This window comes from Nannobrachium achirus, assembly GCF_963921795.1.
Source record: "Nannobrachium achirus genome assembly, chromosome: 7".
NCBI lineage: Eukaryota > Metazoa > Chordata > Actinopteri > Myctophiformes > Myctophidae > Nannobrachium > Nannobrachium achirus.
The window spans coordinates 53,411,842-53,436,438 of NC_137816.1; the positions used below are offsets into that span (position 1 = coordinate 53,411,842).

General features: G+C 42.1%; 1 protein-coding gene across 1 annotated transcript in view; it reads right to left on the bottom strand.

Annotated features, from left to right (window-relative positions):
• Positions 1 to 3,934: 3,934 nt before the first annotated feature.
• Positions 3,935 to 24,597, bottom strand: part of LOC308288543 (RNA polymerase II elongation factor ELL-like) — a 38,655-nt gene continuing 17,992 nt past the window's right edge. The window contains exons 3-12 of the mRNA XM_080730005.1: positions 20,172 to 20,305; positions 18,269 to 18,432; positions 14,699 to 15,000; positions 13,696 to 13,859; positions 12,960 to 13,086; positions 12,112 to 12,577; positions 7,483 to 7,537; positions 6,873 to 7,044; positions 5,729 to 5,773; positions 3,935 to 5,499 (exon numbers count right to left, since the gene is read on the bottom strand). Coding sequence (XP_080586131.1) covers positions 5,389 to 5,499; positions 5,729 to 5,773; positions 6,873 to 7,044; positions 7,483 to 7,537; positions 12,112 to 12,577; positions 12,960 to 13,086; positions 13,696 to 13,859; positions 14,699 to 15,000; positions 18,269 to 18,432; positions 20,172 to 20,305 — 1,740 coding nt within the window. The 3' untranslated portion in view covers positions 3,935 to 5,388. The remainder of the gene's footprint in view (positions 5,500 to 5,728; positions 5,774 to 6,872; positions 7,045 to 7,482; positions 7,538 to 12,111; positions 12,578 to 12,959; positions 13,087 to 13,695; positions 13,860 to 14,698; positions 15,001 to 18,268; positions 18,433 to 20,171; positions 20,306 to 24,597) is intronic.

The window sequence follows — 24,597 nt, forward strand, 5'->3', positions numbered from 1 at the left end:
TGGCAGAGGGGCGCTATTGAGCAGCTCAAACAATAACACTGTAGTGTAGACGGTTCTACACCAAATAAACACGAATCAAACTGAACAACATCGTCTGCCCCTGTATAGTAATACGTTAACAGCCGATATGATCGTATATCGACGGCATAATTGGTGTTTAGAATGTAAAGAGAATGTATGCTCACATTCTGTTACAAAATGTGTTTAAACGCCGTCATCATATCGCCTTGTGAGATGAAACAAAGTCAATAAATAGTATATATTTTTTTAAATCTATGTAAAGATGTATTTGACTATTTCCGATTCGGCTATAATATACAAATAAATCAAAACAACTCGCTTTTAAACGGTGCGTTCCGTTAAAAAAAATAAAACATATATTGCTTGTATTTATGCGCCGTCGTACGACGGTAAAATGGCATATCTACAAGCTCACGCCACGTAGTGCCCGTGACGCACTGTGAGCTTGTAGGTCTGCTATTTTCGTGGCTTTTCCGAGTCTCTATTCCAGGCAGCAAACAGAACGGACGCCATGTTAACTACTGCTGCCGAGGCGGTCCTGGTGAATGTCTCTAATCAGATCCAATAAAAAACGACACGATAAATGGATAAAATAAAAGCGACATAACATGCTACTCACTCGTCATTTTGAGCAGTTGATGGTTGTTTGGTAAGGTTGTCGGTTCAAATCCCAGCAGAGGGCCGCTCTCTCCCTGGTTTGTCGTGCGCTCTCTCTCTCTCTCTCTCTCTCTCTCTCTCACTGCTGCTGTCTGTGTGTGTGTGAGTGCGTGCGCGCGTCGTTTGTGTGTCCATATATGTGTGTGTCTGTTAGTGCGTCAATTGGGAGGGTGATCTCGCGAGATCTGCAGCAATGGCGTCGTCATCTTTACGTCATTCATGAATGTGTGTGTGTGTGTGTGTGTGTGTGTGTGTGTGTGTGTGTGTGTGTGTGTGTGTGTGTGTGTGTGTGTGTGTGTGTGTGTGTGCGCGCGCGCGCGTGTGCGTGTGTGCGTGCGCGCGAATGTGTGTGTGTGTGCGTAGCAGAGTGACTCAATGCAATCTGGGAACCCATCATCAAAGAAAGGGCGACGCCCACTCGGTCTGTCTCTCTATCATTGACTCTGTCTCGAGATTGGCCTATATAATATGAGATACTTCAATGGTTTCCTGTGTAAATAAGCCAAGTGCTTTTCTAGGATCTCCTTTTAGTTGACCTTGTACCAGTGAACTGTACCGTCATGAAACTGTAGCTTTTCCTATGCAAACTTCTAATAAAGTCTTGAATCAATCAATCAAAGCCTGATGGCTTGGTGGTTATACTTTCATGCAGATGCGGGAGACCTGGGCACATATCTCGGATGGTATAATGTATATGTATTATATTCCTCTGAGATGTAGTGGAACAGAAGAGTAATAATCAATTAAAGTAAAAGTACATCAAAATTGTACATAAGTACATTAATTGAGTAAATGTACTACAGACAGGAGAGACACCCCGAGTGACACACAGCAAAGGTCATCAGGCTTGGGAATTGAACCCACAACTTGCTGACAAGCTGCATTAGATGTGGTATGTGGCTCAACCACTAAATTGTACGAAGAATGTTTAGCGAAAGAATGTTTCACATTTTATGTGGAATGGTTATTGTGGAAATGTTATGACTTTAGGAAGAAATAGCTCATTACAGTTCTTGGTGTTGTACTATTTTTCCACAATCATTGACAGAAAAAAGGTTCAATTTCAAGTATATATGAACAGTAGAAACCCCAAAAGGTTGTTTTGCATTAAACAATGAAAACTCAAAACCCAGATCACTTTGAGGAAGGTTTTATTGTTTTCCGTTTTTATTTGAACACCAGAACAGAAAATATAACATTTGTAAAATGCAGTTGATAATCAATGCAACAGAATGCATATCGTTGCTGTAGCGGTGGTACATATTTGTTATTAAATGAATGCCCTACTTTGTCATTCCAGTGTCACATAAAAGTAGTGAAAATAGCCCATCTACAAGCTTGAAGATATGTTATTTTCTTTAAGGTGAAAGTGGTTAAGTGTGTGGATTTTATAAATACTGAACCAATGGAAAAAATAAGGATATTTCCACGCGACAGCGACAAATTGTCAAATGCAGTTCATAAACGATGCAAAAGATTGCATATTCTTCTCCTGCTACCTGTGCATGAAATGGAGATTATATTTCATTAAAAAAAAAAACTAAACAAAACAAAAAACATTAAGTGCAGTGATTCCCAACCTTTTGAATTTCAAGTTCGATAATATTTTTTGTATCCCAGGGATCAACTCAGACGGGTGCGTATGCAGGGAGCAGATGCCTGAAGAAGTCTATTGACCGAAACGTTGCCTAAATAAAGTTGTCCTTATTGTGCTAATGTAGACGGTGTGCAGATCATTTTATTGCATTCTAGAAATCTCTGGGATACCAATCTACACTGTCAAATCCTCAAGTGTTCATTTAACGCTGAGAGTGTACAAATGGAACCAAATTAGTTAAATAAGCCAAGTGCTTTTCTAGGATCTCCTTTTAGTTGACCTTGTACCAGTGAACTGTACCGTCATGAAACTGTACCTTTTCCTATGCAAACTTCTAATAAAGTCTTCAATCAATCAATCAAAGCCTGATGGCTTGGTGGTTATACTTTCATGCTGATGCGGGAGACCAGGTACTGCAGTTACAGACCCCGTAAGGGTCCATTTGGACCCCTGGTGGATCCTCATCTGAGGACCCCAAAAAACGAAACAGTGAACCATTTATTATTCTAATTGTTAATAATATACGACGATTAGAAGACTTTGAAGACTTAGAAGACCGATGAAATACATGTAATCTTCCTTTAGTGATTTTTGATGGTATATCTGTCCTTTTAAGTGGACTCAAAGACCAGTGGTTCTTTCATCAGTCATAGTTATGCAATCAACTGTATTAAGTTAATGAAGATCTTTAATCAACTGTTGTGTGGCACTTGCCTATAATTAAACACTATTACACTGCTGATCTCCACAATCCCTATCCCCCCCCCCCAGTTTCTAAACTCAAATAGTGAAAATAACAGGCTATGGCTATTGTATGTGGACACTGTCACATGACATTGGTACTTAGCTTGAAAATGCACTGCAATAAAAGTGTTATTTCCCTTAGGGGTATGCAGGTCACACCGCCCTTTAATCCTACCTGGTGGATTCTGCCAATGCATTTCAATGGGAATGGAGCGGTTTGCTGCCATTTGTGTGGATTTATGAAAAAAGAAAAAAACTGCTCCATTCTCGTTGAAATGCAATGGCAGAATCCACCATCATAGGTAGAATAAAAGTGTGGTGTGGTGTGACCGTGCCCTTATGGCTTCTGTCGTTGACTTGATGAACATTCAGTAGAAAATCAGCAACCAGGTAAAGTCTGCAGCCTAAAACTAGTCATTGCCTTTTCTTTTAACAGTCTGGATTAATGCAAAACTGCCCTCCCTAGCCAGAATGTGAACCTGAGAATTGTAGTCGAGTTGTAGGAGGCCCATTATTTTCTTACTCTATGGATAAATTAGTACCTTTTCACCGGCAGTTAATATCCATGAGTAAAATCACTGGACTCATTTTTCAAATTCTTGGAACAAAAAAAAAACAAAAAAAAAAAAGTCTATAAGATTTAGAATAGGGAAAACAACTCAACCCTGGGGGGTAATGAAAGTGACGTCAGACTTCGGTGATCCCCTATTGGGAACCCGTCATCTCTTCCTGCTTACAAACACTTTATTAAGACATCACACTTCAGGCCCAGGACAGAGGAACACATCATATAAAAAAGGTCTCATAATAAATACTGTATATCAGTAGTTCAAAGCATTAAAAAGTTCAAATGTAGTGTAATGTAGGGCTTTTGAAACGTCTTTTAGTAACGTCATAAAGGGAAGTTTTTTCAGATTTTGATCCTAAATCCCATTGTTCTGTTTAGGAGTGGGGGAAAAATACCCTGTCTTCTGTGTAGTTCTGCGCCTGATGATGTCAAATGTGTCGTCTCACCTACGTAAATGTCTGTAAGGAATGTACACTGGATGACATGAAATAACACGTTTGACATCATTGGGTGTACACTTTCGCATTTCATGGAGGAATACACAGACAGTAAGGTTTGATAATTATTTCCCTTCAAATGGGACTGTGCATCAGTCACCAAGGCTAGCCCCCAGGTTGGTCCCTTTAGTTGTCATTCAAAAGTGTAGGGAATGGTCAATAAATACTTTCTATCTTTGTAACAAAACCTTAGACGGAACACCCATTTTCAACCTAACGTGATATCATCGGTCCTCCTCACCATCATTATATAATATGTTATATTTATTTGTCAATATAACATTATATTTGTCTTCCATTATGAAAGTAAAGTTAAATATTTAAAAACAATAGAAAACATAATGTGGTAAAAAAGAAGAAAAGAAATGGAGCAGATTGGTCAATTCCAATTGACTGAGCAGCTCCAAATGTCCGCCAGCAGTGCAAGACTATCCACGGACAGAAAGACAAGACACAGGGGTGAAAACATCTCTCCCCCCTTAACTTTGGCCTGGCGTTGATAACGAACTGGACAAGTCATATTTTATACCTTTTTCATACTTTGTTGCTGTCTGGCCGAAACCTTGTATCTCTATTTTACATTTGTATGTAATAAATTAACGCCCTACACTACAGTACTTCTACAAGCGCAAGTGAGCTTGTATGTTTTTACTTTTTATATATTTATATATATAATGAAAAGGCCTTGTGATTAAGTAGATTCGACACAGGTTCTTTTTTCTATTTCCTGAAAAGTAACACTTTTGGACATACAAGATTTGCACCTGACAGCAACAATGAATGGCCGGGCATAGACAGGACCTGATCCAAGGTCGGGCTCCAAGGCAGAATGGAACGTCAAAGTGTGGCCATAACCATTGAACTTTTTTCTCCCTCATTAGGGACACTGGGCCCGATTCATCAATCTGGTCGTAAATATAGTGTAAATAAAGTGTCTAAATCTGGCTTATATTTCTGTCTTACCTTCAAAATCCCAGACAAAAAACATTGCTGAATCTGACCCTAACTTGGGAATTGTCCTAAATGGCGGTAAGATCAAAATATGGGCGTAATTTGGTGGTAAAGTGCTTGATGAATCAGGCCCAATGTCTGTACTTGACACTCAGTGGTCCGATAGAAAGAAGCTTTGCGTACCAGAAAAATATCACACCAAATGGACTCGTAAGGCTCCATTTAGCTCCAATTGTACACACAGAGGTACAGACCTGTAAGGGTAGGACATCGGTAATCTGTGCTGGTAAGTTTTATGTGGGACAGTTTTTTCGTGGATGTACAGTAGGACAGGTCATCGTGCTACTCCTCCACTAGGAGGCGTTGTGCAGAATATCATAATCTGTGATGAGGAGTTTGATGTGAGACAGTTTTTCGTGGAGGTACTCGCAGCGCCTCTTCTCAGCCCGCGCGTCTGGGAACGTCTGTACGGATGAGAGAAACCAGAGGTTTTCAACTTAACACGTTCCCTAGCTCTGTGTGTGTGTGTGTGTGTGTGTGTGTGTGTGTGTGTGTGTGTGTGTGTGTGCGTGCGTGCGTGCGTGCGTGCGTGCGTGTGTAGCTGCGTAGCTGCGGGCATCCATAAAGGTTAATCTTATTTGATCTCAATGTGTATTTGTGTGTTTATTCAAATTCAATGAGAACATCACATACCTTTCTATACTTTGTGTACTTCTCCCGTATTTGGTCTTCTAGTATCTAGATGGTGCAAAACAATAAACAATGGTTATTATTCACTTTAAAAGTGCCTTTCTTTTCTTTTCTTTCCTCGATGTCCAGCGTTTTTAGTTTAGTTAGTTTTTTTTTGTTTTTGTTTTTCGCTGGGCGCTCTGAGCGCCTCAAGCTGAAAGCAGCTCAACTTTTGGGAGAGTAGCGTCGGTAAACAATGTCACTTTGCTATGCAGCGGGTTGGAGAAACACGCCCACAGTCACTGACAGGGGTGTTGCACCAAATTCTGGGCCCTGGGTACAAGGATTCACTGCGGGAATAAGGGGTTTAACCAATTTAGACTGGGAACGCATTATTACGCATTATTTTGTGCTTAAACTATTGAAGAATACTAGCAGATATACAAGCTCACAGCGTGGCACTCTGTGATAAATACAAAACAAACGGTTTCCACCCGACAACAGCGATATTATTTCTTTGTGTTCAGGGGACACTACAGTATATGAGTACTTCAAATAGCCAATCTATATTGACACATTGTGAGCTTGTAGATCAGCTATTTGAAATATTTAAAAATGTTTTTCTAAACAGTAAAAAATGGCAAAAGAGTTTAGGGATAAGGGGTAAGGCATGGATGAAAATAGAGCCCATATCATTATGTTCTTGTGTCCAGGGGGACAGTATATGAGTGTACAAAGTATTATTTCTATAGTGCAGGGGTCTTCAACAGGGGATCCTCAGAGTTACTACAGGGGGTCCTCCAAATCTTTGTGTGATAGAAGATGTTTTTCTTATTTTCTATATTAACCACTTGAACCCTAGCGTCCAGAACTTTAGCCAAAAATAGCAGATCTACAAGCTCACAATGCCTCGCGGCAAAGAGGTTTCGTGTAGAGCGGAAAAAGAGCAGACTAAGCACAGAGGGAAAGGTCAAGTTTATTAAGTATTGACAGTTCAAGTGGTTAAATATCTGGTAACACAAATGTACATGAACCCAAAATACACTGATGATTGTCAAACTATGAAACTATATGGTATCTATGGGTTGTGGGGGTCCCTGCTTCATCTCTCTCTCGACTAAGGGGTCCTTAAACTGAAAACGTTGAAGACGCCTGCTAGTGTGTGTACCTTATATTCTTGCGTTCCCGGGGACAGCGTTTTGATTTTGTGTCCCAGCTGAACAAACAGGTGTGTGACGGTGGCGATCCTGGAGTGCAGGTCTTTGTACTCATCATATTCTGCACAGAAGTCGTCCTGGTAGCGCTGACGCTGCTCCACGCTGGTGATAGTCGGATATGTCCTATAGGGGTCGACATGGAACATGGGTGATGTGCATAGATATAAAACAACAGTGTAACAACTTGAGGCCGGAAGTCCGGGAAAAACTAAGGGATCACAGCCAGTCACAGGCCAATCACGCGGTAGCGATGCAGGTTCCCTCACTTACGCGATGCATATGCCCCAGAACCGATGGAGACGTCTATCTTTCTATGTCTATGGATGTGACGATAAAGTTGATTCTGATTCTATTACTACACTTATGGCTGTTTCTCCTTTCATCCTGAGGATGGCAGTATGGTGCCAGCATAGAGTTTCTTTGCTATGCCTATTGCCTAGAGATGAGATTTGCCATCAACATACAATAACCAGTATATTTAAATGTGCAGTTAAACATGAAAAAAAATTAATCAATCAATCAATCAATCAATCAAATCAAATCAATCCTGTTTATACTCACAGCAGGTAATCTGGCTTGCATTGTGGTGAGCTCACACAGTTTGTGATGTTGGGATCTGAAAAACAAACACAGATGATGATGTAAAACCACTGTTTCTCAAACAGTGGGTCAGGACCCAAGTGGGTCACGGACACATTTTAATGGGTCACGGCTTGAATAAAAAAATATTATTGTTTTTTTTAATACAAATACAATTTTCTTTTCCAACATTTAAGAAAATATACATTTCAAAAGTTTTTCTTTTAAAAATATTTGAATGACAAAAAAATATATATATATTTTTAAAATAATTGTATACTTTTTAAAACAAACAAATCTAAGAAATTCCATTAATTGAAAACAAATTGTAATTAAGAAGTAGTGAAAATAACGCAAAGGCGACACATTGTGCGCTTGTAGATCTGCTTTTTTCACTAGTTTGGGTCCCGGGCAATCGTCTAATCTCCTTTGGATCTCGAGCTAAAACGTTTGGGAACCACTGGTAAACAAACCCAACAGTACTGTGATGACCAATGACAGTTTGTCAGTTAGCTAAAGATAGCTTTATTTTCCACACTACTAAAAAAAGGATAAATGCTCGGTTAGCTAAATATAGCTTCATTTTCACATCACCAACACCAGGCTTGTTATTGAAACAACCAGGCACAAAAACAAACACCATAAGTGTCCCAAGAGTAAATGACATGAGACTGTGCTTGTAGTGGGCAGCCACCAGGTGTCACTGTGTGACACTGTGGTTGCACTGGGCAGGTTCTTTTTGCCCACACTTCCAGTGTAAAGCAATGGTTTTGCACAGGGACGTGCAGAGAATGTTAGAGAGGCAGGGGCTGAAATTTCTAAAAGGGCCGGCCTTTTGGTGAAAATATCGAAAATAGCAGAGGTCGGCTATTTCCGGTGCTTGATACCACACTGAATTAACATAATCGATTCAATATTGGAGATGTGGCATAAACATGGATTTCTACACAGAGAGTAGTCTCGCGTGGCCAGACTGTTGCCTCCGTGATTTGGCCAAATGCTCCCGGCATACAGTCTGGCAAACCGGAATAGAAATGATGAGTGCGAGATAAAGCGGATGTCACGCAACCCCTCCCTTGGTGCTGTAGCAATAACATGTCCTACTGGAAGCGTTATGTCTCCTTTCTTTATTTTTTGGGGCATTATTTCGTCTTTCTCTGGTGTTGTTGGTGTTACTTTTATGTTGTTTTCAAACGTTTTCTTAAACTATACACTCATAACAAGAATAGGCCGCTCGAATGACTTTATCTGAGCTATGGTGTTTCTGTTATGTTTCCAATGGGACTACAGTTCATTGCAGCAGCGGCTACTTCCGATACTCGCCGTTCGGGAGCTGCCGTTCCAGACTCTATATAGCATTCAGAGATTGTGGAATAGTTGTCTGGCTACGCGAGACTACACAGAGAGCAATTCTCTCAATATAAGATGCTGCATTCAAGTTCAGGAGAGTTTAGACGAGGACATTCTCTTGAATGCTGCCTTCGGGTATGGTATGGAAGAAGGCATTTGCATTTTTTTCACCATAGCATAAAACTGCATTCATGGTCTGGAGAGGGCACTTTTTACAGACGGATAAAAGGGCAGGGGCTCAAGCCCCCTTTGATGTCTATGTGTGCACGTGTGCCTGGTTTTGGACATACAAGGCTTGCAGCAGACAGCAAGGAAAACAAAAATAAGGCAGACAGGACTTATGGGTGTTAAGTGTACAGACTAGAGATGTTACCGATCAATCGGCAATGGATCGGATCGGGCCGATCAAAGCGTGATCGGCGATAATCGGTGGTTTAGATCAAAAGGTAAATTCACCGATCCGATCCGATCGGTGCATCCGATCAACCAGCCGTTCAGTATGCCCACTTGAGGCCTTTTGGGTTATTGATTTCCACAGTGCTGAAGGAATAATTAGTTACTGCTATGATAATAAATACATAGTAATGCTGGTAAATAACTATATGGCAAATATATAAATGAATTCATGAGTGAATTAATTAATTAAAGTTAAAACATTAACATTTAGAAAATATAAATAATATATAAATAATAACTTGATCGGATCTGTGATTGATCGGTATCGGGTGATCAAACTTTTGTGATCGGTGCTCGGTGATCGGTTCCAAAAAACCTGATCGGACCATCCCTACAGACGGCTGGTCAAATAAACACTCACTCAGTTAGACCACACACACAACTGTGATTGGTCAACGGCTCAGAACAAGCTGTGGTAATGTGTTATTGTGGCAATGTGTTATTTCTGTGTGCAATGAGACTCAGGAGTGCCATGAGTCATTTCACAGCATAACATAAGGTGTTTTCAGTGGTGGTAAGTAACTATATGTAAACGCACTTGAGTACAATTTTGAGTACTTCTACTTATTTTGTCTCTCATCGGTGAGACATATTCAGCAGAAAACTGCCTGCCAGTGACATCATCAATGGGGATTCCAAGCTAATAGAAACTACAGCCTGTCTCTTGTTAAGCCCGTATCAGAGTGTACGGTGGAGAGCTATCCACCGCAAAGTCAGAAAATAAGTGCAGGACATCATAGTCACGGCCCACGGTGAAGTCCTTTACCGTCTAGACTGGTTCAGGTCGACCAATCAGTGAACGGGGTGTAGAGCCTGTCTGTCTGATAGTAAAAACAGAGAGATGTGTTGGAACTCGCGGTGGAAAGCTCTACACCGTGAGGAATGATGTAACGTTGTAGTTTCATGGCTCAAAAAGACTCGAAAAGACTACACCGCGGTGTAAAGCCTTCCACCGCCCAGGCGACTATGATGCCGGCTTTAAGGGCTTTGCGCACAGGCGCGACTTTTCGCACGGGGGGAAAAAAAAAACAGTGAAAGAAACCAATGATTCTCTATGACCTCATGCACACCTGCTCCGAATCTGCAGTGCGGCGAGTGGCTGCGGCAGTGCGTTTTTTTTTGTTGTTTTTTTTCCCCCGATCGAACCCAGTTCGATTTGTGTCTTTTCGCATGCGGTAAAAACTCATTGACTCCTTTTATGACTCCTTTTCCGATCCGCGGTGAGAATTCCGCACAGCATTGCACACCAAATCCAACGCGTTTTAACTCTCCCCACGCTTTGAACGTTAACGTTCGCCCCATTTTTTACAGAACCTCGATGCCAATACGGCGCTCGTTCGGTTCGTTCGTCTGATGACTGTAAGCTGATGAGGGGTCGCGCGGCCGTGTACTGTAAACACATTTTCCGCGGTGATGGTGTAAAAAATCCATTATGCGTTAAGATCAACGGAGACCATTTCACTTCCTTGTTGATTTCCTCTGGCCCGGAGGCTCTGTAGCCAGTGACTGCTCTGAATGTACGACAACACATAGCAGGACGATTCACATTCATTCTCGCATGAGGCCGCCCTCTGCTGCCTGGCAGACCAAAGTGCACTATTGCACAATCAAAAAAAATAAAAAAAAATAAAAAAAGAAATGTCTGTCTATCTACTATAACGTCGCAAAGGTAAGCCGCTTTTTGATGGCACCAGACCCAATAAATAAATAAATAATCTGGCAGTAGGAGAGTTAATCATGCAGCAAACGGAAAAAACAGAACGTTAAAATTTGTGCCTGTGTGCAAAGCCCTTTAGCATGCTGAAATGGAAACCATTGTTTTTGCATCAATAAAAAAAAAGTTTTAAAATCTTCGAAATGACCAAAACTGCCTAATGATGATGTCACTGGTAGGCAGGTTCCTGAACTGTCCACAGCCCTCATCTGAGACAGAAATTGTGCTTCTTATCATGAACATTAGAGAGCAGGTTGAAATGGTCCTGCTGTGTTCTCAAAGTGCAGGCTGCTGCCACATCATGACACGAGAAAGGGACATTCAAAGGAAAACAGGCCCGGTCCGGATGCAATAAACTCTAATCTCTCGTCTCTTTACCAGGCCGGACGTAACTCCTCCCACATGGGCGGAGTTACCGTCACACACAAAGACAGGAAAGATTTCGAGCTTTAAACAGGAAATGCAAATATGGACGAGATTTCTGCAGCTCCCCGGCTCCCACACTATTGTGTCTCCATTATGATAAAAGTTGAATGTTTAACATAACTCTAGAAGGTAGTATATGGTTTTCAAAGACCCCCAGGGGTCCTAGAGGAGATTCCAGGGGGTCCTCAGCATGCATCAAAAAACGCTTAACCCTTTATCACATCAGCTAATTGCTAATTCAATCAATCAAACAGACAATCAATCAATCAGTGGTTCTCAAAGTGGGGTTCCAAATGAATCGTTAGAGGTCTGTTTATCAAACAAATAAAAATCGAACCTCTGTTCGAAGTGGAGCTGTGTGTGTGTGTGTGTGTGTGTGTGTGTGTGTGTGTGTGTGTGTGTGTGTGTGTGTGTGTGTGTGTGTGTGTGTGTGTGTGTGTGTGTATTGCAGTTGATGCTCAGGGCAGGCTAGACTCAACAGCACCTCTCTGGTCACCCAGGGTTACTACATACAGGCTACATACAGACCCACAGACCCACCCACCCACATACCCACATACCTACACACACGGCCACGTATAGGGGAGCTTGTGTTCCACACAGCTCCAAAAAAAAGTTTGAGAACCACTGAAATAAACAAACAAACAAACAATATAAACTCTTACCGTCCAGTTTGTCAGAGTTGTGCTTAAGTTCAGGACTGCTCTCTAAGCATCCAGGGTTGTTTTTTAACCTCTCTCTCTCCTTGTCTTTGTGCTTTTTGGATCTCCTCTTCCTGTGTTCTGAGTCGCCCGGCGGCGCCCTCTTCTGTGCGCCCGCGGTGGGGCCTCCTCGCACAGCACCGTCTGACACGCAGAGCGCTGTGTCCGGGGAACTGGACAGTTTGTGCATAGGTGGTGGGGAGCCGCCATTTTGGCAGCCAGTGTGGTTAATGGTCCTCTGACACGCAGTGTTTGTGAGGAAACTGGGGTTGAGGGGAGTGGGCGTGGCCATTGCGGGGTCCCGCCCGCCTTTGGAGATCATCAACGTTTGGTTGGTGGGCGGCGGCTGTGGTCGCAGCCTCTGGTTGGCTGGTCGCTGTCTCTTAGCGGCCAGGCTGTCCTGCTGCGCGTCTGAAGGCACTGGCCGTTTCTGGGAGATGAAATCATCCAAAAAGAGGAACTTCATTACAAAATGTTCACAACTGTTTACCTTTAGCAGTCATGTCATGTTCATGTTCAACCAGATCGAAAATAAAACGTCGCTGACGAGTGTATGTCCAAAACAGTTACTTTTCGGAAAATGCAAAAGATAAATTGTGTTCCAATGGATACAATGTAGTTATTCGTTAGTCTTGCTAATACTTTGGTTCTATATTTATAAAACCAACAGACATACTTACACTTTTCTTCAAATCTTTCAAATAACAAAAGTGTAAGTAGCCAATCTACAAGCTAACAACGCATTGCATTGCAGCGCAGTAGGGAATTAATTCACACAAAAAGTTGAATTATTGAGTGTTTTTAGTTTTTACCACGGTAGGGTTCCTGACTGTGCTCTGATGAGACAGTGGTGATTCCCCTGACACCTTGGGGAGGGACAGGTTGCCGTGGACGCCCCTTGACTGCCCGCCGCCACCACTGCCGTGAACCTGCAGCTTCCTGCCCAACAGAATGGAAGAAAATGACAATTAGGAGACTGGGCAAATAGCTGTTTACAAGTTTAACTGTTGCAGAAATAACAGTGTAGCTTTTATAAGTGTTAAAGTATGGGGCTTTACAGCAGAACGGGCCAAACTGTTAAGAATGCTAAACGCTCCACAGCTGGCAGGTCGAGGCAGGCGCTGTGTCGAGGAACACCTGGACACGGTTATGCCTCATTTATGCTCTGCGATACAACGCAGAGAATAGCAGATGTACAAGATCACAATGCGTCGCATACACAACGTGTTGTGAGCGTATAGATCTTTATGCATACTGTAGGTGGTGGGGGCTTTTGTTGTTTAATCACTTCCTATTTCACTTGTTCATCCTGTATCCTGTATGGGTTCTCTTTCCTGATTGGATGAAATTAGTATCCCAACCTGAAAATGCATTTTCTGTCCACTAAAGAGACCATGTTACTGAACATACTATAGCAGATTATGATCAGAATATAGAGCTATAGCACATATTAACAACAGTAACACAAAATACTTGAATGCTGGTTTCACCATCTCATTTTCAACAAGCACCCTTGTTATTAAAAAGGGGCTTCGGGTAGACACTCACCTGGTCAGCATCCTGCCCATCAGCTGTCTGTCTTCCTTCCCATCTGTCTTGCCGCTGGTCAGCTGTGTCTCCTCCTCTGCGTATCCAGGCCTGTCTCTCTGCAGCTGGTTGTACAACTCCTCCTTCAGCACGTAGCCGCCGTCCTTTACGTTCACCCTGGACACCTGAAAGCCACACGGCACAACCAACCACCTTCAGAACAACCTTAATACTAGGGGCTAGGGCTGGCACCATCATGACTTTTAACTCAACCATTAACTGTCATACAAATAATTGCCCTCTGTGTTCCGAAATATTCTGTATTGTTAAATAAAGAGGACGATTAATCCTGTCTGTGCCATTGAGCTACGGTGTATTATATCAGTATGTGCCAGAAGTTATGGTGAAAGCTTTCATTACACTCCATGGAAACAGTGAAATACAAAAGCATCCAGGCACAGACTGGATAAAAACGAAGAAGTACAGGCTTTAAACACGGAACTGCAGTGGCTATTTGGGAAAGTCTCCAAGATGGTCAGAGACTCGTAAAAAGTTATCAAGAAAGTCGATCAAAGAAAACAATTTTTGGCCAGGATTTCGTCTTTTGTCATTGTCAACAAAAGTGCTCTCAAGACTCTAGCTGGAGCCCTCAATCAATGCCATTTTGATTATGCTTGCATCTCTTGGTTCTCCAACATCTCAATGTCACTAAAAACTAAGCTTCAGATCTTACAAAACAAACTGATACGACTACTTCTCTGCCTTAAGCCCATGACCCACCTAACTCCAACACACTTTGCAAGTTTGGTATGGCTCAGGGTAGAAGACAGGGTTAAGCAAAATATCACTGGGATTTGTATTTACGATAGTCACATAGGACCACAATGGAAACAAGTGCCCAGGACAGTATTAACTTGTGAGTAAATAATAACTACTTTGGACTACTTTTTTTCATTACCTGAAGTTTTGGATATACAAGGTTACCACCCAGCAACGATAAATATGTATTTCAGAGTATACGTACCTCGTCCAGCACTGATCCCAGGTCAGCCTTATCTTTGGGCGTGGCTCTCTCTCTCTCCAACCACAACACCAGTTCTGCTTTCCTGTACGGTTTGACAGCCAGCAGGTGGATGATGCGTTCCCTCAGAGACCTCTGATTGGCCGGCGGGCCCAGGGAGGCGTCGATGCGTTCCTTCAGTGGCCTCTGATTGGCCAGGGAGCCCAGGGGGGCGGTCCTCCGCGTGGTGGGCGAGTGCTTCTGTACTTGGCTGTCTGACATGGACAGAAGGGCCCCAGGTCTCTTCTGAAACTTCACACATTTACCTAGAAAAAAAAAATAATAATAATAATAATAATTCCTTTATCCAACTTTTTGACAGATGACTGATTTTCTGGCCAACATTCACAGTAACAGAATCATAATATCATCAAGAGAAGCATTGTTTTAGCCAGTGCAATGGGCCGAAAAGAGCTGTGACAGGTTGTGAGCTTGTAGATCTACAATTTTCGGCAAAGGCATTTGGTGTAGACCAGGGGTCTTCAACGTTTTCAGGCCAAGGACCCCTTAGTTGAGAGAGAGACATGAAGCAGGGACCCCCCACAACCTTTTCATAGATTCCATATAGTTTCATCTTTTGACAGCACAATCATCAGTGTATTTTAGAATCATGTCAATTTGTGTTTTCAGATATTTAACCACTTGAACCATCAATACTTGAAAACACTTGACCTTTCACTCTGTACTTAGTCTGCTCTTTTTCCCCTCTACACCAAAGCTCTTTGCCAAAAAAGAGCCAATCTACAAGCTCACAACGCCTCACAGCACAAAGCGTTGTGAGCTTGTAGATCTGCTAAAGTTCTCCAAATATAGACGCTAGGGTTCAAGTGGTTAATGTAAAAAAGGAGAAAGGGGGGTCCCGGACCCCCTGTTGAAGACCCCTGGTGTAGACTATAGACAAGTCTATGAAGCTATCAATGACATCTATGAAAAAAGATTTAATCTGTAACACTTTTAACACTCCCTGCTTCATCTCTCTCTCTCAGCAAAGCAAAGGGGTCCTGAAAAACGTTTCGGGTGTGTGGGAGCAGGGAGTAATCAAGAGGTCTCCATGTAATCCCATTACATTAAGCTCTGCTTTGGAGGTCAGAGCAGGGCAGGTGAGACACGTTGACAAACTGCCAAAATGAAATAAACCTATGGCAGTGGTGGAAAGTAACTAAGTACAGTACCTTTACTCAAGTACTGTACAATTTGAGGTACTTTCACTTTACCCGAGTGTGTCCATTTTTCGATACTTTATACTTCTGCCACTTCTTGACACTTTTACTGAAAATAAATAAGAGTACTTCTAACAGTACTGCAAGTGAGGGAGGAGAATCCATTGACAGCAGATAATAATGCTACATGTTATCATTAGTTGTCATGAGCTGTCATTAACACCTCGTAAAACATACACTGAATAACCCCGGGGTTCTAAGCAGTGGTGGAACAAGTACTCTGATACTTTACTTAGGTAAAATGTAGCAATACTAAAATAAATAGTAATAGTATTGGCATCAAAACATACTAAAAGTACCAAAGTACTTGAATAGTAAAACGGTTGAATAGCCGATGTGGTTAACCTAAGTTTTGTAATAATAATCTAAATCTATAAAGTAACTAAGTAAGATGCAGTGGAGTAAAAGTATAAAGTATTACGATGACACACTCAAGTAAAGTAAAAATTGGTACTAGTACTTGAGTAAATGTACTTTACACTACCGGTGTCTTAAAGGTTTACAGAATAATGTGCTCCATGTTTTGACATGCCTGATGATAGCGCGTAACCAGTGAGACACCAAACACCACTCATCAAGAGGGAAGCCCAGCTTGGTCAGGCCTGATGTTGGGCTCACGATTCAGGCAGTACTACTCCTCAACCAGTAGGTGTCGTAGTTCTACCCAGTAGTGTCTAAAAACGTCAAGCAGTATAGTAGGGAGACCACCTCTAAACTATTTTTAGGTACAGATAAGCACAATTTTGAATACAGGACTTTTAATACTGTAACATATTGTACATTGTGGTATTGCTACTTGCAGGTTATATTGTATAATGCAATTTAAGCAGTGTAGGAAGACATACTCTAATTTGTATTAAAGTTATACCATGTAACTTTTTTTATAAAACAAATCTTAAAATTGTCCTAACTGTTAAATCGCTAAAGTTTTAGAACCCCCACTCTGTTATTTTCAGCTTCTGAAGCCTTCTCTTTATATGTTTTCTATGAGTTGTGAGGGGGGGAGAATTTCCCGGCAAAATGATGTCATCTCCCACATGATACACTACCGGCCAATCACAGCGCCGATCATACACCACCGGCCAATCACAGCGAGTCTTGCTGTCTCTAAAGGAAGTAGCTTCCCTCAGCAACTGTGTTTACATTGGTGAAGGAATCTTGCCTGCTACTCCCTCAATCCTGGTCTAAAAATGATGGGAGACGGCTCTACGGAATCGTATCGGCGAGGCGGAGGTGCTCGCGATGGCCGCGGGGGTCCGCGGACCACCGAAACTCCGGCCGAAAAAAGCAATACCGCTACTGACCACTAGTTGAGCAGCTTCCACAGTACAGCTTTAACATACTCTACATACACATTGGTTAAAATAAGGTTTCATTCATTAAAATAAGTTGCGGACAGTAGCTTCAAACGTGTCTCTAGTGTGACATCTGTTGCAAACTCCTCATCACTTCAGGAGCTGATGTTACACAACACAGCCGGTCTAGAACCGGCCCAAACTGCCCTAAGCCACAGCTAGAATTATGACAAGTAACAATATTGCATAATAATGTGAAGGCTTGTCAGTGCTTGTCTCCCACTGCACTACTGATGTACTTTAATGCACAATGTTGAGGTTCAGGTTGTGTTGTTCAATGTTTCTCAACCTTTTTATTTTATTTCAAGAACCCCCACTTTGATATGCATTACACCACGGACCCCCAATTTGATACAATATCGTAATCTCTTGGACCCCAAACTACAATGTAAAATCCTCAGAGCTTATTTAATTCAGCGTTCAGGGTCCATTTGGATCCCATGTTGAGAAAACAGTGCTGAGAAAAATGACACTTTGGTAGAGGTTTGGGTTATGTTACCTCATTTTGTTTATTGAGTTGGATTGGATCTCCATTAGCTCATGCCTAAAAACCATGACAGTTGTTGGGGTCCACACATAACATAAAAACATCTACAAATACTGATGAAATATCTTCAATAGTTAGGGTTAGGGTTATTGGGGGGTCCCTGCTTCATTGGTTAGAAATAGATAATCCAAAATATTCTCGTCATTGACTGCACAGAGTCAATAAGTCAATAAACAAACATAAACAAAGCGTTTTCAGAAAGTTCCTGTCTCACTCTCTACTAGTGAAAATAGCCGATCTACAAGCTCACAACACGTCACATCATGACGGTTAACATTTATGCATTCATGAAATGTATTTTCTTTTTCCATTCTATTCACGAAAACATTTTATTCGATTTTTCTTTTCATTCATGAAAATAAAATAAAAACATTACAATCTTTAGAGATATTTGGTGTTAGAGTGGTCTTACTTGGATGCGTGGCCCCGGGTTTGATCTCGATGGCAGAGCGGCTCCAGCTGTCCTTCTCCACCTGGCTCAGCCTCTCCCGGGTCAGCTGGTACGAGTCGTCAGTGGCGCACACTGTGATCTTGTCCTGGATGCTGCCCTGGCCTTCCAGGCCGTCCCGACCATCGCTGTGGAATAAAAATTGAGGTGAAGCAACATCAAACTAAAACAAGGGTCTTCAACAGGAGGTCGGGGACCCCTAGGGGGTCCTCAGAGTTACTACAGGGGGTTCTCCAAATCTTTGTGTGATAGAAACTTTTTTTTCTCCTTTTTTATATTAACCACTTGAGCCACAAAGCAGCATGGCAGGACTCCATGTAAACAATGATGTCTCTGGTGTAGTTATTATGACAGGAACTTGCATCCATGAGCAGTTAATCAAAGCAGTCAATGTAATAATTCATTCATTCATTATCCCCCCAAAATGTGTAAGACTTTATATCAAAGGTCTGGTCTATAATGCGTTATAACCACATTTATAATGTGTTATAATGCACTTATAAGGCATTATAACACATTATAAATGTTTATAATTAGGCCTATGCATGACAATTTCATGAATGCTTTATGAAGTATTATAACTTATAATGATATAATGTATAAGTGCTGGTCAAAATGCAAACTCAGCAAATGGAACAGCACATTATAACTACCAGGAAACACTTAAAGGCAAAGTCTATAATGTATTATTATTATCACATTTATAAAGCAGTATAATGCACTTATAATGCTTCAATAATAATGTGCTACTAATTTCTTTAAATTAAATTAAATAATGTTAGTTAATCAATTTGTTGATACATAAAATTATTTTTATTTTTCGATTATTTGATTAATCGAAAAAGTAGAAAATATTATAAAAGTAGTATAAACATATGAAAATATTTGATATTTGCAGCCTCGGATTAAAGCGCAATCAGACGGCAACTAACTGTACTGGGGCCAGCTGAGGACAGTGTAAAACCATCACAATATATAGCTGCCATAAACCAAGGCCAACACAGTGTCAATCATGTGGCTTTGTGGCCCAGTGTTTATGTTATGTCACTGTACAGATATAGCTCTCACGCTAGACGGGTTCAATGCAGGATTTAATGTGTGGAAACCCAACTGGGATTAACATGATCCCTGACTACAGGCTGACAAAACAACAAGAAGAAGAAGAATCGCTCCTTGTACTTAAAAGAGCACAAATGTCAACAAGAAGCAGTGCTCTTCCGAGCACAGGTCTCCGCCAGGTCAGGTAGGTTATTGTGGCCTCCGGGTGTCGCAATAATAGGCCAATGTGAAAAGGGTGCCATGTCTTCTTTGTGTCTTAAAAAATGTGTTTTGCAAAGGTCTACCTGCTGGTGGCGCTATAACAGGCTAATGTGAAAATTTGTTCCTTGACCTAGTGGGAATGTGTGTGAATATGTTGTTAAAAACGGACCAATCCTGCAAAATTTGGAAGCCAATGTTAGCCTCCTTGGTCCTTGGAACAACATATTTTGAGATGGGGTTCCATGGCCAAATACATATCATTTTGGGGGTCCTTGACATGACAAAGTTTGAGAAACACTGATATAGCAACATATATTTATTTCTTTATTATTATTATTTTGGTTTAGAAAACTGTTAGGATTTAGAAGAATCGGCCTATATCAGTGGTTCTCAAACTTTGTCATGTCAAGGACCCCCAAAATGATATGTATTTGGCCGCGGACCCCCACCTCAAAATATTTTGTTCCAGGGACCCCCAGAAGCAAAGATTTTAGTTAAAAATCTTCACTCTAAATTTGGGACTTGGAATATCTATTCTGCTTCTAGCTTAGGGCCTCAGACCCGTTGTCAAACGCCAGGTCGCGGTGGACAGTGTTCATGTTCTTACCTGGAGACATACTGGTGGACACAGTCGAAGCTGGCCTGAGGCTGGTCCTTGCTGTCCGTGGACAGGTAGAAGGAGAAGACACGTACCGTAGAGCTTGAATCAGCCCCTTCTGCAGACACTGGGATCTTTATGTACTATGAGAGGAAGACAAACACAAAACCATCTGATACGGTGGCATACGGTGGCATTGCTATATTTTCACCATTTTAGAAAATGTGGGATCATTCTTTGTCTGAAAATGGTTAAAACATATCCCAAACAGTGGCTTCTGTCCTATGAGCACATGCAGCCTGAAAAAGTTGTTCTCAACGTCAGAAGTTGAGAACCAGCAGGGAGAAAAAACTGATCCTATTGTGTAGAGTTTGAACAGCAGCCAGTGTTTGCTTTCAAGTCTTTAACTGGTCATCTCATCACAGAGGGAGAAAAATGACCCAGTCAGCAGAATGTGAGATGCCGCTCTCTGCTGCCAGCTGCATCATAGCTGTTGTAATCTGCACAAATCAATGGATCACAGCCCAGTGTGGCAGCCACGCATTGAGAAATGCAGCTTCTATGTTAATGTTAGGTCTTGAGAAAGAGACCGTTTCTCTAAATTCGTATAATGCACCATAGGCTGGTGCGTTTTGAACTCTCCCACGGGATCATATGTGCCGAGCACGCACGCACACACACACGCCTGCACACAGAGGAGAGGAGTACATCTTTAAATAAATCATCCTGGGTAAACAGTGTTTTGAAGAGGCTGCTCCAGTGAGGCGTGCCTCACATCCCCTGGCAGACACACTGGAGCATGGCACAACCTCCAGGGCCACACGCGCACACACAACAAACACACGCGCATGTGCGCATGCACGCACACGCACACACGCACACACGCACACACACACACACACACACACACACACACACAGAACTGCTGCACATGCTTATTAACACACAGAAAAAAGATAACACAGTGATGACCTACAGTACTATAGAGACAGCCACTTGCAACACATAGGGAGTTTATTTGGCGAGGATAGGCCTACTTGGTGTACAGGGGGAAACTAGGGGGCCTATTAAATGGTAGACAGTGCATTAATATAGCACCTTCACCAAAGTGACAGCAACGTATTAAATGGTAGACAGTGCATTAATATAGCACCTTCACCAAAGTGACAGCAACGATATGCAACATGTGTTGAGCCAATGGTTATTCATCAGGACCTTCTCAGTCTTCCAGAGTGGTATAATTCAGATTCAGGTGTTTGTTCTCAGGCGTGCAGTCTGCAGTGGCAACAGAGCAGCACAGAGTCACAGACACGCCTAGTCGACTGTATTCTCTTATCAAACCACAGCATGTCTGTGCATGCAGGCCTTCCCTGCAGGAGCCAACACACTAAACACTATCCATGCTGCCCTGATAGTGTAGTACTGAATGACAGAGATGTTGTAAGACTGCCTTCGTTGTGGCTGCACAGGTGGCTTGATTTTCTGCGCAGGAAAGTCCTCAGTTTTGCATGTTCTCCCTGTATCTCCTAGGGTATGTACCCTCACAAAAAACATGCAGTAATACTGATCTCTATACTGCCTCCCCCTGGCCAGCCGGGGCGCCTGATGGAGGGGAAAGGAACTGGTTGGAATAACGTGAAAAGAAGAATTATAATATAATACTAGAAATATGCAATTGGAAATTGCAAGTGTGGTTGCCGTGACGTGAATTTCGCAAATTAATTTTGTCTTCGTCGTACACCATCGTAAACACTGTAGCTGAGGCAGGATACTTCCTGAAGGGACGGCAGATAGGCTGTGATCAGTGTTACCAGATGGGAAATGTTGAATTATCGTACCGGAGGCTCAGAATTATCATATTTGACATGAAACTATCGTACACAGACAAAAAAGAGAAATCACTCGCGTAAAAACGTCATTTCACCCAAAAATGCGTCTTTAGTGTAAGAAACGACCTTGTTTGAGACTCATGCGTGACAAAAACGCATCAGATATGCTGCGTGGAGGCAGGCAACTTCCTGGAGCTTACACAAATAAAAGCCTGAAACTGGTCTGGAAAGATGCAACCGGTGATTTTAATGCCTCTAAGTACAGATATAGGGTCAGATTGACTGATTTCCTGGCTTATTTTGAGAAGCCAAACCAGATCCCAGATCAGCAGCCAGGGAAAATAGTGAATTCACGCTCTTTTTGGTGATATGCCGAAATTATCGTACATTTGGGCATTTTTGGAATTATTGATCGTACATCGTACAGAGGGTCAAATTATCGTACAAATACGATAATTATCGTACGTCTGGCAACACTGGCTGTGATTGGCCGGTAGTGTATCATGTGTGCATGATCCGCGATGTGATTGGCCAACGTATACACAACGTATACAGATGATGCAGATGACGTAATTTTGCCGCGAAATTCTCCCCCTCACGGCTCATAGAAAACATATAAAGAGAAGGCTTTAGAAGCTGAAAATAACGGAGTGGGTGTTCTAAAACTTTAGCGATTTAACAGTTAGGACAATTTTAAGATTTGTTTTATAAAGAAAGTTACATGGTATAACTTTAAGTCAATATCTTGGAAAGCCATGTATGGACAAACTGTGTCAGTCTCATGTGGTCTATGATGATCTATGATGTTGTCAGTCATCTCCATATTTGGGAAAAGTTTAATTTGAAATTAAAGTCAATGTAGAATATTAATTCACAAATAAATGTATATAAATGAAACTATATAACTTTTCTCTTAGCAAAATAGCATGCATGCATGTGCCGGTTCAGTAGGTTGGTTTTACATATGGCCCAAGCGTGTGCCACCAAAACTGTGGGAGGAGGAGTAGCACGGCAAAAAAGGTTTTACTTAGGAGACGATGGAAGAGATGGAATAAAAGTACTGCAGGGCAACCACACTAATAAAACTTTGGTTGACTATGTGATTAATGTATTTTTGTTCTAGGATCATTTAGCTGCAAAACAACACAGCGTTGACATTTCAACAAACGCTGTGACAAAAGAAATGAAACACTGTAAAAAAAAACGTTTCCCTTTCTGTTTGGTGCCACCCATCTTAAAACACCTACGAAATCTGTCAAAGCAATCTCATGCTCCTCGTTGTGCAAACACTCATGAAACTGGGACTGGGAGAACAGCTGGCACCAAGGGTTTTATTAAAACTTCTTTTTCTTTTTTTTAATTCTCTCTCCACTCCCTATAAACTGATGTTTGAATAAATTGTTTATTGAATAAAAGTAACAGGATGTCTCATAAGAGACAGAGCCAGGGTCAACTGCTTTTCAACCCCGCCAATCCAGGAAGGGAAGGGGCCATGTTCGTGTCTGGGAAATCTTGCTCTTTCGAACGACCGTCATTTCGACAAAGGAGCGTCGGGAGGGTTAGCCACTCACCCCACAGAGGTTACGTTTAGGGTAAGGGTTAGAGTTGGGTGTTGAACAGATGACACGTAACAGCGAAACACTCCCGTTCGTGTCCTGTCTAAATGAAAGAATTGCACCTGATCTAAATTAACACAACTGATCTAATGACACACACCATCTCACGGCAACCGTGTATGGGAGCTGATCTGTAAACAATTTAAGAGCCAACGTAACACTGTCATAAAACTACAAAGGCCTTGTTCAAACGCAAACATGAAAAAAATGGCCCTCACAGTTTACACTAACTGGAAGAATGAGGCCACCTCTCAGCTGGAGATGCATTAGTGCATTTTAGTGTTGAGGGCCCCATAGGGCCCCTGAGCTGCTGACGCAGGGAATCCCCACAACTCGGCCTCAGTGTTTTCCAACCTGGGGTCCAGGCCCCACTTGGGGGACGCCAAAGATCACAAAGGTCCAAAGGTCCGGACTTAGTCCAATTTCTTTAAATTTTTACTTACACAACTCATGCCAGTAAAATCACCATAACTGCTGCCTGTATGTTCTGGGGTGGCATAGCTGAATGGTTAGGGAGCCCGCCTGGGGAACCACAGCCCCTGGTTGTCCCAGGTTCGATTCCAGGCCAGGGTAGCAATGTCGATGTGTGTCCCTGTGCAAGCCTCTTAACCCCTAATTGCTCACGCGCTCCTTGTGGGCAGCGAATCAGCTGGGTTGGGCTGAAAATACTGAATTTCCCTTGTGGGGAGTAATGGGTATCTATTATTAACAAAGGGGCACATAGGGCGTATTAACTTTACCAAAAAACACAAGTGTGTGTGTGTGTGTGTGTGTGTGTGTGTGTGTGTGTGTGTGTGTGTGTGTGTGCATGCGTGCGCGTGCGTGTGTATGGTGTGTGTGTGTGTGGGGGGGGGAGGAGTCTCAGATATTAGAAGGGGGGCTCCATGGAAAGAAGTTTGGAAACCACTGAACTATAGTAATGACTTTAAAGGAATATTTCATTTTCAAAAAAACTTTTGGTCATTTCATCGCCTAGCCTAATCAGGCTTT